Here is a 14,923-nt window from a genome sequence, read left to right as displayed (position 1 = left end):
ATTTTTTAAAAAAGCTGAAGCTATTTAGTTATCGGATACTGTACCAAACTAAAACAGCCAATTTAGCAGAAGTTATTCGGTTTCATGAAAAATAACCAATTCAATTTTTTAAAAAAGCTGAAGCTATTTAGTTATCGGATACTGTACCAAACTAAAACAGCCAATTTAGCAGAAGTTAATCAGTTACAATAGCAGAAGTTATTCGGTTTCATGAAAAATAACCAATTCAAATTTTTACAAAAAGCTGAAGCTATTTGGTTAATCAGTTACAATAGCAGAAGTTATTCGGTTTCATGAAAAATAACCAATTCAAATTTTTTAAAAAAGCTGAAGCTATTTAGTTAATTAATATTATAGGCAAATTGGAACAGATAATTTAGCAGAAGTGAGTGAAAAGTGATGAAATTTTCAAATTGTCAGAAGAACAGAAGTGATCCAATGACAACATAATTCTGTGATATCTTTTCATATGTTCGCAATTTTCTTTTTACTGTCGTAGTTTGTCAACCAACTGAACTGTTTAAAATATCCTAAAATGTCACAAATTATTTAGTGACACATTAAAAATGCATATTAAAATATAAAAAAAAACACAGGAGTTAATTTGTTAAAATAACAAAAATTATTCAAAAAAAAGTAATAAAGCTGAATAAAATGATTAAAAAAGCAATTTGAAATTGTGAAAAACACTGAAATTTTTCAGTCAAAGTTAATAAAGTAACCCATGTAACTGAAGTTATTTAATCGAAATAACAAAGTCTTTTGGTTAAAAAACATTAAAAGCTGAATAAAATTATAAAAAAGGCCAAAAAAAAATTGTCAAAAATACAGAAATTCTTCGGTCAAAAGTCGTAAAGCAACTCAAGTAACAGAATTTATTTGGTCGAAATAACAAAGATCTTTGGTTAAAAGACAATAAAAGCTGAATAAAATTATTAAAAAGGCCAATAAAAATTGTCAAAAATACCGAAATTCTTCGGTCAAAAGTCATGAAGAAACTCAAGTAACAGAATTTATTTGGTCGAAATAACGAAAGTTGTTTGGTTAAAAGACAATAAAAGCTGAATAAAATTATTAAAAAAGCAATTTAATATTGACAAAAATACAGAAATTATTCAGTCAAAGTTAATAAAGTAACCCATGTAACTGAAGTTATTTGGTCAAAAGAACAAAAGTCATTTGGTTAAAAGACAACAAAGCTGAATCAAATTATTAAAAAGCAATTTAAAATTGTCAGAAACACAAGTTACTCTGTCAAAGTTAGTAAAGTATCCCAAGTTATTTTGGCAAATGAGCTTTTATTATTTTGCCTGCCTAATTTTGCTATATTTACTAATTAACTTCAGTATTTAATATACTTATTAAATTATTAACAAAATGACAGAAATGATTCTGTCATTGGTTAATGAGTTATTAGCTGAAGTAGAAAGGTCAAATACTTTGGTGTGTTCTGGAAAATTCCATTCCTCAACCGAAGCATTCAGTTAAAGCAGATTGACGGAAGTTTTTGACAGCTTTCTGTTTTCTCCTGATTTCTTTGTAATTATGGAGTGAAAAACCGTGAAAAAATAGTGTAAAAGCAATGAAAATCCTTCATGAGTGATTATTCAAGAGTTTTCAAGTGCTTTTGTAATGAAGTTAGTAAGTTTTAGCACTAAAATTGAGGTATTGCGTTGTGAGTGAAAAAATGAAGCCATTTTGTTTTCCTTTGTGAGTACGTTGACTGAAATGATTGGTTAAATCCGAATGGGTGAGTGGTACAAATATATTACATATATATAATCGTTTTTCTACAAATCAAACAAGTTTTGACATGTCATTCAGTCACTGAGCATTTCTTTTATTTGAATTAATTAATTCTGTTATAATATTATATAAATGAAAAACTTTTCCTTTTCTAATCAATTATATTTTCTTTTTTGACTATTTGATTCGGCTTTTTTGTCTTTTAACCAAACAACTTTTGTTATTTTAACCAAATAACTTCAGTTACTTGGGCTACCTTATTAACTTTGACTGGAAAATTTCTGTGTTTTTGACAATTTCAAATTGCTTTTTTTAATAATTTTATTCAGCTTTATTGTCTTTTAACCAAACAACTTTTGTTATTTTAACCAAATAACTTCAGTTACTTGAGTTGCTTCATGAATTTTGACTGAAAAACTACAGTGTTTTTGACAATTTCAAATTGATTTTTTAATAATTTTATTCAGCTATATTATCTTTTGTCTACCGAATTGTTTACCAAATACTATTTTATATTTTCCTTTTTTCACTTCTTTAACTTGCAATCTTCGTCAATAGAGATATGTTAGTTTGGTTAATGATGTGTTTAGCTGAAGTAGAAAGGTCAAATACTTTGGTGTGTTCTGGAAAATTCCATTCCTCAACCGAAGCATTCAGTTAAAGCAGATTGACGGAAGTTTTTGACAGCTTTCTGTTTTCTCCTGATTTCTTTGTAATTATGGAGTGAAAAACTGTGAAAAAATAGTGTAAAAGCAATGAAAATCCTTCATGAGTGATTATTCAAGAGTTTTCAAGTGCTATTGTAATGAAATTAGCAAGTTTTAGCACTAAAATTGAGGTATTGCGTTGTGAGTGAAAAAAAACGAAGCCATTTTGTTTTCCTTTGTGAGTACGTTGACTGAAATGATTGGTTAAATCCGAATGGGTGAGTGATGCAAATATATTATATATATTCGTTTTTCTACAAATCAAACAAGTTTTGACATGCCGTTCCATCGCTGAACATTTTCTTTTATTTGATTAATTAATTCTGTTATAATATTATATAAATGAAAAACTTTTCCTTTTCTAATCAATTATATTTTCTTTTTTGACTATTTGATTCGGCTTTTTTGTCTTTTAACCAAACAACTTTTGTTATTTTAACCAAATAACTTCAGTTACTTGGGTTACCTTGTTAACTTTGACTGGACAATTTCTGTGTTTTTGACAATTTCAAATTGTTTTTTTTAATAATTTTATTCAGCTTTAGAAGAATTTCTATATTTTAGATGTGTTTCTTTTAAACACAGCTTTTGTGTACCGAGCAAAATCGAAAGTCGTCAGATCGGGCTCAAACTTGGGATGAGCACGAATTAGGGTCCCCACATTCCAAAAAACGTATGCGCCAAAATTTTTTTTTTCCGGCCGGCCTAATTATAAACTTAAATTGCAAGAGAACGGTGATAGATAGAGACTTGCGGTAAACGGCAAAGTTTAAATATCGACCGGAAGACATCCGATTATGATGACAAATTTTACCCCCCACCCCTCCGTCCGCCATTTTGAATAACCTCCAAAGGACCATATGCAAAGGACCATATGCGCTTGATATGGGCGAAGTACCTAATTGAAGGAAACGCAGAAAACAATTTTAACCTACGCAGTCTTGTAGGGAATCAAAAAAGGATAAAGAATCGCCAAAAATATTCACCATTTTCAACTGGGGTCACAACGAAAAAAGGCAATAAAGTTTTGTAAAAATTCAAAAAAATTGGCCGCCATTCGCCATTTTGTTCATTTCAATGCATGAAGCATATGTTTCAATGCTTCGTCATGAGCTTGTCGATGACAGTTTGACATTTCATTTTTTTTTTTTTTTGAGAAAATAAAAAAATGCGTATTTTTTAGTTTAATTATCGTGGTAAATGTGTTTTACGTGTTGTTCAAGAGTGATTTTTATATTGGAATACCTGAAGGATGAATTCACGCACAGTTTGTGACCGTCTCAGCGAGCACATCATTGGTCGTGGAAAAGGTCTTGGGAAAGGTGGTGCCAAGAAACATCGTAAGGTTTTGCATGACAACATCCAGGGAATCACAAAACCAGCAATCCATCGTCTTGTCCGTCGTGGTGGTGTGAAACGCAAAGGATTCCAGCGCAGAGGATCTCTCAATTCGTGAAAAAGCCATCTTCAAGACGATCCACGACCAATGTTTTTGGATTGCTTTGCTTTGTAACGAGAGATGTGCTCACTGAGACGGTCACAAACTGTGCGTGAATTCATCCTTCAGGTATTCCAATATAAAAGTCACTCTAGATCAACACGTAAAACACATTTACCACAATAATTAAACTAAAAAATACGCAATTTTTTTTATTTTCTTCCGAAAAAAATGAATGAAATGTCAAACTCCCATCGACAAGCTCATGACGAAGCATTGAAACATATGCTTCATGCATTGAAATGAACAAAATGGCGAATGGCGGCCAATTTTTTTGAATTTTCACAAAACTTTATTGCCTTTTTCGTTGTGACCCCAGTGGAAAATTGTGAATATTTTTGGCGATTCCTTATTCTTTTTTGATTCCCTTCAAGACTGTGTGGGTTAAAATTGTTTTCTGCGTTTCCTTCAATTAGGTACTCCGCCCATATCAAGCGCTTGAAGTCCTTTTGTTTTGCCTATATCTCAGCCCCTGTAATAGCTAAAAATCTGAAATTTTGATATGTTATAGGGGCCATCAAGACCTTTCCAGCGATACCTTATTTTCGAAAATCGGTCAAGTCGTTTATTCAATATGGCCGCTACAATTTATCATGGAAAATCGACCATATCTCTAAACCGGCTTGACCGATTTTGATCAACCCAGGGTCAAATGAAAGCTCTTAACATATCCTACAATTCTCTAGAACATCCGAAGTTTCAAAAGTGACCGCTAGAGGGTCAAAAAACGAAAACAAAATTTTCGATGAGTTTTCGATGAATATCTCGAAAACGGCGACATATTGTTACGATTTTTGGGAGAAATAAAATTACCGGAAATAAACAAACGGTTATTATGAATTTAAATGAAACGAAACCCCATCAAAAATATGTTTCGAGGTCGGTCGGCAGCTAAAATTTTGTCTGCAGTTTATTTTTTCATTCAAGTGCATTTATCGCGCTTCGGGAGCGTTCGGCGTGGGTGCAGAAAATTTCCGCGGTTTTCTTCAAAAATTCGTCAATTTGAGAGTGCAAAAATGATGGAAAATTCACGCAGAAGAAATGCGGTAAGTAATTTTACGATTTTCTTAATTAATTTGTGTAATTTTATCTCTTTGATCCTACTAGATTTCACAAATATCTTTTATGGAATGTTTTAGTAGCATCAGATTGATGAAATTGATAGAAAACAATGAGAAAAAATTAATTATTTTGATCTAAAAATTCTTCATTGCAAAAAAAGAGCCCGAAATTGATTTTTCTTTTTTTTTTTTTAATTAATTTTCTCAAGATAAAAAAACAAAAACTTTTGTAAACAAGAAAAAAAAGAACAATTTATCAATTTTTTTCTATATTTCAGATCGTTTTTGGAACACAATCAGTGCCCAGGATGACCAGCCCGGAAGCCTTACCCGGATGCCCTATTCAGGAAGCCCTGCCCGGACCCCTATCCGGATGGCCTGCCTGGATGCTCTACCCGGATGCCCTGCCCGCTTCTGCTTTAATTTTTGACAACATTGGAAAATGCGGAAATGTATGTTAATTCTTCTAATTCATATTTTTTCAAAAAATTCATTATTATTCTAAACTTTTTTTTCCATATTTCAGATCCGTTTGAAGCACAAAACTGTCCGTGCCTGGCTTCAGTCCTCAATTTCTGGGATCCGGTCTTACACAACTTTATGCAACATAATTTTCCGGAAATGGAAGGTGAGAAAGAAGAAAAAATATTTAGAATATGCTTTTTCCTAAGATTTTCTTTTATTTTTTAAAGTCCCGGAAGTCACAAAGGTGAAGAGGAGAGATCATCTGAAAAGCGGCCCAGCATCAAAGGAGACAGCAGGAGAAGGAAAAGGCAACGCCGGATATATTTTTTCAATATTTTTTTGTAAATTTTAAAAATAATAAATAAATCTATATAATAAAGAAAGGTCTGTTTGTTGGTAATCAGTCGTGTTCGGCTATACAAATCTACACCGTTTGACCGATTGCGATGAAATTTGGTACAGACGCTCCTTATATCAGTCTGTTTCGAGTGGCCGTATTCATTTTCCCCCCAAAGCCCCCTTTTAGTAGCCCCCATATAAAATTCATGCATTTTTTGCGAATTTTTAAAGGCGCCGGAAATGTTGCTTGAAAATGATTTCTTCTCTTTGCAAATTTTTTTCTTTGGGTTTGATGAGTGGCCCTGTTTTTTTTTTTTACTTATAAACCATCACAATTTTTTTCTCCAAAATTTGCGCGAAGCGCAACAAATCCCCGCGAAGCGGGATGAGATAAATTGGAGCGAAGCGACAATTTATCTCGTTAATAATAATTTGCAAAAAAAACGCTTTTTTTATATTCAAAACGAATTTCAACGGTATAACAGATTGATGAATTTTTTCAGAAAACTGCGGAAATATTCTGCAGAAAAAGTGTCCCAGCGCTATACAAAATATCTAAAGAACACGTGTTCAGAATACCTTTAGTGCTTTCGAATTTTTCTGCAGAAATTCGGCAGCTAGTTTTTAATGGGGAGGAGAGGTCATAACCTCAAAGTTTTACCCCCAAAACCCTATATAAGTGCGGGAAGTGACTGCAGAAGTGCCTCGGATTTCATGAGCTCCACACTTAGAAGAAGAGGAGCTGTTGGTAGCCAGCCACCTAGAAGGCAGAAGAAACACCCTGGTTCCACGAGCCCCCAGTCTGAGAGGAGCGTTTGTGGCAGTGTCGAGCCAGGAAGGATGTCAAGTCACACCGGGATCGAGGGCGTGAGGAGAGATCTCACAAAATCCCCAATCACCCGAGAATCTCTCGGAGAATCTAGTGGGCCCGAATCGAAGGATGTCTTGGATGATGATCTACCATATTGGAGTCATTTATCGTCCACTTCCTGCCCAGTGCCTCGCTCCAGGGAGGCTCATCCCCATCAGGAGCCACGAGGTCGTACCCAGATAGACCAAGCTTTGATCATCTCCCACACTGGTGAAGAAATCAATGCCCACTGCTGCATCCCAAGAAGATTCATCACGAAGTGATTCACGGCGGAACAATAGATCCGGAAGGTAGCTCCATTGCTTTCCCGGAGGCTGCCCTAACTCTTACCTGGGATTATTCCTCAGAATTTATGCCACACTTATTCTTAAAAATAAATAGATGTTCCTGAGGTGACCTATGCTGTTTTTCTTCCCCCCTCCCCATCTCTCTTCTAGGCTCTCGTGGAATCTCATTCTTTGGGGCTACTTTAAAGCCGAATATGATAAGGGTAAATTTCGTCACAAAATTTTTTTTTTAATTTTTTGATATATTGTAGCTGACTATATTATCTAGGCTCCATGCCAAAAATGCAGAAAATCTAGGGATCCGTTCTCGAGATATAGCCTTCCAAAGTTGGCATGTCATATCTCGGGTTCTACAAGTCCGATCTTGATCAACTCAAGCGCAAATGAAAGGTTTCGTGAAACTCTACAAATGTCTAGAACATTGCAACTTCGATAAATGACCGCAAGAGACGCTAAAATCGAAAACAAAACTTTCGAAAATTTCGAACTCGAATTTTTTGAAAATGGCGACATAATTTTTTTTTCGTTTTTCGATATGTTATAGCTGACTTCAAGACATGACTTTTAAACTTTTCCCGACTTTACGCGTATTTAAATTAATTCGCGTTCTAAGTTTGCTCTCACAAAATTAATACACTGAAAGAAACAGCTCTCGTAAGCTTGGTCAGCTTACCAGTACATTTCCTAATTTTCTTTACACGATCTTGAAGTAATAAAACTCCCCTATACACCGATGTAGAATTCATCACGAAATATGAATAGATTTTAATTCTATGACGATTGAAAAAAGACGAATTGGCTACTTTTGTCAGCAAAATCCTCCTGGGGTTAAAAATATTTACTGAGATTTTGGTCCAAATATAACAGGGGTATTTTTCCGAAGAACTGTGGCCTTGTCCGTTCCTTGGCCTTTGAGCGCAGAAGCACAGGAATTTGACTTCAAATCCCAGAGGCTCCTGGCAGGTAGAAGCGAATCCAGAATATTCGGAATCAAACCTTTTTCCATATTCTAAAACAGACTGCTTTTTAATCTTTGGAAATGTTTCATGTGGTCTTTCAAAACATAATTCACAAAAAATTCAATTTCTCATAGAACCACTGAGAAAAATTGTTTCGTTTATAAGAATGAATGCAGTGCAAGTGTGAATGTGATTGAATGTATTAATATGTTATTTGTTGTATGTTTTTTGATTCGGCAGTCCATATAAGCTGTATAGCTTAATACTGGGTTATGGGGGGGAAGGTAAGGGGGGTTACAAAAAAAAAAATTCAATATTTTTCCACATAAAATATTATGAAACAAATCCAAATACTCAAATTCATGTAGAATAATCGTAAATATGGTGTATATGTTGACGCTAAATAATATTTCTATGGATAAAAAACTCACAAAAAAATTGAAAAGGCACCTCGACAGGTATTTTGTAAAAAAAATCTTACAAGTAATAAGAAAAATTTCAGCCAGAATATAAAATTTTTCCTTTTCTATTATGGCGTAAAATGTGTCTCGGCTACGTGGTCTAAATGTAAAACTTTTTAGACCTTAAAATTTTAGAAGCTTTTTGTGAAAATGTCAAAAAACCATGTAACTCACGAATTGTAGGAAAACGAAAAGAAAATATTTTTGTTAAAATCAACCTCATTTGCAAATAAATAACTTTTGTAGGAGAAAAAATCGGGTTCAGTCTTAATAACTTTTGTTTTTTTGATTAATTCCATTTTCTTTTTTGACTATTTAATTCAACTTTTTATTGTCTTTTAACCAAAGATCTTTGTTAGTTCGACCAAATAAATTCTGTTACTTGAGTTGCTTTACGACTTTTGACCGAAGAATTTCTGTATTTTTGACAATTTTTATTGGCCATTTTAATAATTTTATTCAGCTTTTTTATGTCTTTTAACCAAAGATCTTTGTTATTTCGACCAAATAAATTCTGTTACTTGAGTTACTTCATGACTTTTGACCGAAGAATTTCTGTATTTTTGACAATTTTTTTTTGGCCTTTTTAATAATTTTATTCAGCTTTTATTGTCTTTTAACCAAATGACTTTGTTATTTCGACCAAATAAATTCTCTTACTTGAGTTGCTTTACGACTTTTGACCGAAGAATTTCTGTATTTTTGACAATTTTTTTTGGCATTTTTAATAATTTTATTCAGCTTTTATTGTCTTTTAACCAAAGATCTTTGTTACTTCGACCAAATAAATTCTGTTACTTGAGTTGCTTTACGACTTTTGACCGAAGAATTTCTGTATTTTTGACAATTTTTATTGGCCTTTTTAATAATTTTATTTAGATTTTTTTGTCTTTTAACCAAAGATCTTTGTTATTTCGACCAAATAAATTCTGTTACTTGAGTTGCTTTACGACTTTTGACCGAAGAATTTCTGTATTTTTGACAATTTTTATTGGCCTTTTTAATAATTTTATTTAGATTTTTTTGTCTTTTAACCAAAGATCTTTGTTATTTCGACCAAATAAATTCTGTTACTTGAGTTGCTTTACGACTTTTGACCGAAGAATTTCTGTATTTTTGACAATTTTTATTGGCCTTTTTTAATAATTTTATTCAACTTTTATTGTCTTTTAACCAAAGATCTTTGTTATTTCGACCAAATAAATTCTGTTACTTGAGTTACTTCATGACTTTTGACCGAAGAATTTCTGTATTTTTGACAATTTTTTTTTGGCCTTTTTAATAATTTTATTCAGCTTTTAATGTCTTTTAACCAAAGATCTTTGTTATTTCGACCAAATAAATTCTGTTACTTGAGTTGCTTTACGACTTTTGACCGAAGAATTTCTGTATTTTTGACAATTTTTATTGGCCATTTTAATAATTTTATTCTGCTTTTTTATGTCTTTTAACCAAAGATCTTTGTTACTTCGACCAAATAAATTCTGTTACTTGAGTTGCTTTACGACTTTTGACCGAAGAATTTCTGTATTTTTGACAATTTTTATTGGCCATTTTAATAATTTTATTCTGCTTTTTTATGTCTTTTAACCAAAGATCTTTGTTACTTCGACCAAATAAATTCTGTTACTTGAGTTGCTTTACGACTTTTGACCGAAGAATTTCTGTATTTTTGACAATTTTTATTGGCCTTTTTTATAATTTTATTCAGCTTTTAATGTCTTTTAACCAAAGATCTTTGTTATTTCGACCAAATAAATTCTGTTACTTGAGTTGCTTTACGACTTTTGACCGAAGAATTTCTGTATTTTTGACAATTTTTATTGGCCTTTTTAATAATTTTATTCAGCTTTTAATGTCTTTTAACCAAAGATCTTTGTTACTTCGACCAAATAAATTCTGTTACTTGAGTTGCTTTACGACTTTTGACCGAAGAATTTCTGTATTTTTGACAATTTTTTTTTGGCCTTTTTAATAATTTTATTCAGCTTTTAATGTCTTTTAACCAAAGATCTTTGTTATTTCGACCAAATAAATTCTGTTACTTGAGTTGCTTTACGACTTTTGACCGAAGAATTTCTGTATTTTTGACAATTTTTATTGGCCTTTTTTAATAATTTTATTCAACTTTTATTGTCTTTTAACCAAAGATCTTTGTTATTTCGACCAAATAAATTCTCTTACTTGAGTTGCTTTACGACTTTTGACCGAAGAATTTCTGTATTTTTGACAATTTTTTTTTGGCCTTTTTAATAATTTTATTCAGCTTTTAATGTCTTTTAACCAAAGATCTTTGTTATTTCGACCAAATAAATTCTGTTACTTGAGTTGCTTTACGACTTTTGACCGAAGAATTTCTGTATTTTTGACAATTTTTATTGGCCTTTTTTATAATTTTATTCAGCTTTTAATGTCTTTTAACCAAAGATCTTTGTTATTTCGACCAAATAAATTCTGTTACTTGAGTTGCTTTACGACTTTTGACCGAAGAATTTCTGTATTTTTGACAATTTTTATTGGCCTTTTTAATAATTTTATTCTGCTTTTTTATGTCTTTTAACCAAAGATCTTTGTTACTTCGACCAAATAAATTCTGTTACTTGAGTTGCTTTACGACTTTTGACCGAAGAATTTCTGTATTTTTGACAATTTTTATTGGCCTTTTTAATAATTTTATTCTGCTTTTTTATGTCTTTTAACCAAAGATCTTTGTTACTTCGACCAAATAAATTCTGTTACTTGAGTTGCTTTACGACTTTTGACCGAAGAATTTCTGTATTTTTGACAATTTTTATTGGCCTTTTTAATAATTTTATTCAACTTTTATTGTCTTTTAACCAAAGATCTTTGTTACTTCGACCAAATAAATTCTGTTACTTGAGTTGCTTTACGACTTTTGACCGAAGAATTTCTGTATTTTTGACAATTTTTATTGGCCTTTTTAATAATTTTATTTAGATTTTTTTGTCTTTTGACCAAAGATCTTTGTTATTTCGACCAAATAAATTCTCTTACTTGAGTTGCTTTACGACTTTTGACCGAAGAATTTCTGTATTTTTGACAATTTTTATTGGCCTTTTTTAATAATTTTATTCAACTTTTATTGTCTTTTAACCAAAGATCTTTGTTACTTCGACCAAATAAATTCTCTTACTTGAGTTGCTTTACGACTTTTGACCGAAGAATTTCTGTATTTTTGACAATTTTTTTTTGGCCTTTTTAATAATTTTATTCAGCTTTTATTGTCTTTTAACCAAAGATCTTTGTTATTTCGACCAAATAAATTCTGTTACTTGAGTTGCTTTACGACTTTTGACCGAAGAATTTCTGTATTTTTGACAATTTTTTTTTGGCCTTTTTAATAATTTTATTCAGCTTTTATTGACTTTTAACCAAAGATCTTTGTTATTTCGACCAAATAAATTCTGTTACTTGAGTTGCTTTACGACTTTTGACCGAAGAATTTCTGTATTTTTGACAATTTTTATTGGCCTTTTTAATAATTTTATTCTGCTTTTTTATGTCTTTTAACCAAAGATCTTTGTTACTTCGACCAAATAAATTCTGTTACTTGAGTTGCTTTACGACTTTTGACCGAAGAATTTCTGTATTTTTGACAATTTTTATTGGCCTTTTTAATAATTTTATTTAGATTTTTTTGTCTTTTGACCAAAGATCTTTGTTATTTCGACCAAATAAATTCTCTTACTTGAGTTGCTTTACGACTTTTGACCGAAGAATTTCTGTATTTTTGACAATTTTTATTGGCCTTTTTTAATAATTTTATTCAACTTTTATTGTCTTTTAACCAAAGATCTTTGTTACTTCGACCAAATAAATTCTCTTACTTGAGTTGCTTTACGACTTTTGACCGAAGAATTTCTGTATTTTTGACAATTTTTTTTTGGCCTTTTTAATAATTTTATTCAGCTTTTATTGTCTTTTAACCAAAGATCTTTGTTATTTCGACCAAATAAATTCTGTTACTTGAGTTGCTTTACGACTTTTGACCGAAGAATTTCTGTATTTTTGACAATTTTTTTTTGGCCTTTTTAATAATTTTATTCAGCTTTTATTGACTTTTAACCAAAGATCTTTGTTATTTCGACCAAATAAATTCTGTTACTTGAGTTGCTTTACGACTTTTGACCGAAGAATTTCTGTATTTTTGACAATTTTTTTTTGGCCTTTTTTAATAATTTTATTCAACTTTTATTGTCTTTTAACCAAAGATCTTTGTTACTTCGACCAAATAAATTCTGTTACTTGAGTTGCTTTACGACTTTTGACCGAAGAATTTCTGTATTTTTGACAATTTTTTTTGGCCTTTTTTAATAATTTTATTCAACTTTTATTGTCTTTTAACCAAAGATCTTTGTTATTTCGACCAAATAAATTCTCTTACTTGAGTTGCTTTACGACTTTTGACCGAAGAATTTCTGTATTTTTGACAATTTTTATTGGCCTTTTTAATAATTTTATTTAGATTTTTTTGTCTTTTAACCAAAGATCTTTGTTATTTCGACCAAATAAATTCTCTTACTTGAGTTGCTTTACGACTTTTGACCGAAGAATTTCTGTATTTTTGACAATTTTTTTTGGCCTTTTTAATAATTTTATTCAGCTTTTAATGTCTTTTAACCAAAGATCTTTGTTATTTCGACCAAATAAATTCTGTTACTTGAGTTGCTTTACGACTTTTGACCGAACAATTTCTGTATTTTTGACAATTTTTATTGGCCTTTTTTATAATTTTATTCAGCTTTTAATGTCTTTTAACCAAAGATCTTTGTTATTTCGACCAAATAAATTCTGTTACTTGAGTTACTTCATGACTTTTGACCGAAGAATTTCTGTATTTTTGACAATTTTTATTGGCCTTTTTTAATAATTTTATTCAACTTTTATTGTCTTTTAACCAAAGATCTTTGTTATTTCGACCAAATAAATTCTCTTACTTGAGTTGCTTTACGACTTTTGACCGAAGAATTTCTGTATTTTTGACAATTTTTATTGGCCTTTTTAATAATTTTATTTAGATTTTTTTGTCTTTTAACCAAAGATCTTTGTTATTTCGACCAAATAAATTCTGTTACTTGAGTTGCTTTACGACTTTTGACCGAAGAATTTCTGTATTTTTGACAATTTTTTTTGGCCTTTTTAATAATTTTATTCTGCTTTAATGTCTTTTAACCCAAGATCTTTGTTAGTTCGACCAAGAAAAAATTTTTTTCTGTCTTTTTATTAAAAATTCTGTTTGCGTGACTCATCCCAAATTTAAGTTAGATCTGAAGATTTTACATTTTAGAGTGGAATTCAGAAAAGCCGAAGTACTTCAGTAAAATTGACTGAATAATTCAGTTAAATGACATTGCGAAAATGCTGTAACTATTTGAATTGGTCAAAACGGCCGATGAACTTCAGTAAAATTAATCAAATAATTCAGTTAAAACGTATTTCCTGAGTGCTTCAACCATATGAATTGGACGAAACGACCTATGAACTTCAGTAAAATTGATAAAATAATTCAGTTAAAGCGTACCAATCATTTGAATTGGACAAAATATGTACTCCTTCACTGAATCAAACTGTTTAATATCACTTACCAAAGAAATTTGTTAAATCACTCCTTCACTGAAAAAAATGGTCAAATATCTTCCACTGTATTAATTTGTCAAAAAGACTGAAGTACTGCAGTGGAAGACCGAGACCAAATAATTCAGTCCTGATCTTCCACTGTATTAATTGGTCAAAAAGACTGAAGTACTGCAGTGGAAGACCGAGACCAAATAATTCAGTCCTGATCTTCCACTGTATTAATTTGTCAAAAAGACTGAAGTACTACAGTGGAAGACCGAGACCAAATAATTCAGTCCTGATCTTCCACTGTATTAATTTGTCAAAAAGACTGAAGTACTGCAGTGGAAGACCGAGACCAAATAATTCAGTCCTGATCTTCCACTGTATTAATTTGTCAAAAAGACTGAAGTACTACAGTGGAAGACCGAGACCAAATAATTCAGTCCTGATCTTCCACTGTATTAATTTGTCAAAAAGACTGAAGTACTACAGTGGAAGACCGAGACCAAATAATTCAGTCCTGATCTTCCACTGTATTAATTTGTCAAAAAGACTGAAGTACTACAGTGGAAGACCGAGACCAAATAATTCAGTCCTGATCTTCCACTGTATTAATTTGTCAAAAAGACTGAAGTACTACAGTGGAAGACCGAGACCAAATAATTCAGTCCTGATCTTCCACTGTATTAATTTGTCAAAAAGACTGAAGTACTGCAGTGGAAGACCGAGACCAAATAATTCAGTCCTGATCTTCCACTGTATTAATTGGTCAAAAAGACTGAAGTACTGCAGTGGAAGACCGAGACCAAATAATTCAGTCCTGATCTTCCACTGTATTAATTTGTCAAAAAGATTGAAGTACTACAGTGGAAGACCGAGACCAAATAATTCAGTCTTGATCTTCCACTGTATTAATTTGTCAAAAAGATTGAAGTACTACAGTGGAAGA

At 31.4% G+C, this 14,923-nt stretch overlaps 1 protein-coding gene across 1 annotated transcript; it reads left to right on the top strand.

The window, feature by feature from the left end:
* Positions 1 to 4,479: 4,479 nt before the first annotated feature.
* Positions 4,480 to 6,166, top strand: LOC129796127 (uncharacterized). Its single transcript, XM_055837883.1, has 4 exons — positions 4,480 to 4,997; positions 5,291 to 5,464; positions 5,539 to 5,640; positions 5,705 to 6,166. The coding sequence occupies exons 1-4, from the start codon at positions 4,797 to 4,799 to the stop codon at positions 5,723 to 5,725; spliced, it is 498 nt and encodes a 165-aa protein (XP_055693858.1). The 5' UTR covers positions 4,480 to 4,796; the 3' UTR covers positions 5,726 to 6,166.
* The last annotated feature ends 8,757 nt before the right edge of the window (positions 6,167 to 14,923 follow it).

The sequence above is a fragment of the Lutzomyia longipalpis genome, chromosome 1 (assembly GCF_024334085.1).
Source record: "Lutzomyia longipalpis isolate SR_M1_2022 chromosome 1, ASM2433408v1".
Classification (NCBI taxonomy): Eukaryota; Metazoa; Arthropoda; class Insecta; order Diptera; family Psychodidae; genus Lutzomyia; species Lutzomyia longipalpis.
This window is presented reverse-complemented; position numbering and strand designations above follow the sequence as displayed.

Coding starts and splice junctions, on each gene's coding strand:
- LOC129796127 (XM_055837883.1), top strand. CDS start 4,797: ATGAAACGAAACCCCATCAAAAATATGTTTCGAGGTCGGTCGGCAGCT. Junction 4,998..5,290: donor ATTCACGCAGAAGAAATGCG/GTAAGTAATTTT, acceptor TCTATATTTCAG/ATCGTTTTTGGAACACAATC. Junction 5,465..5,538: donor ACATTGGAAAATGCGGAAAT/GTATGTTAATTC, acceptor TCCATATTTCAG/ATCCGTTTGAAGCACAAAAC.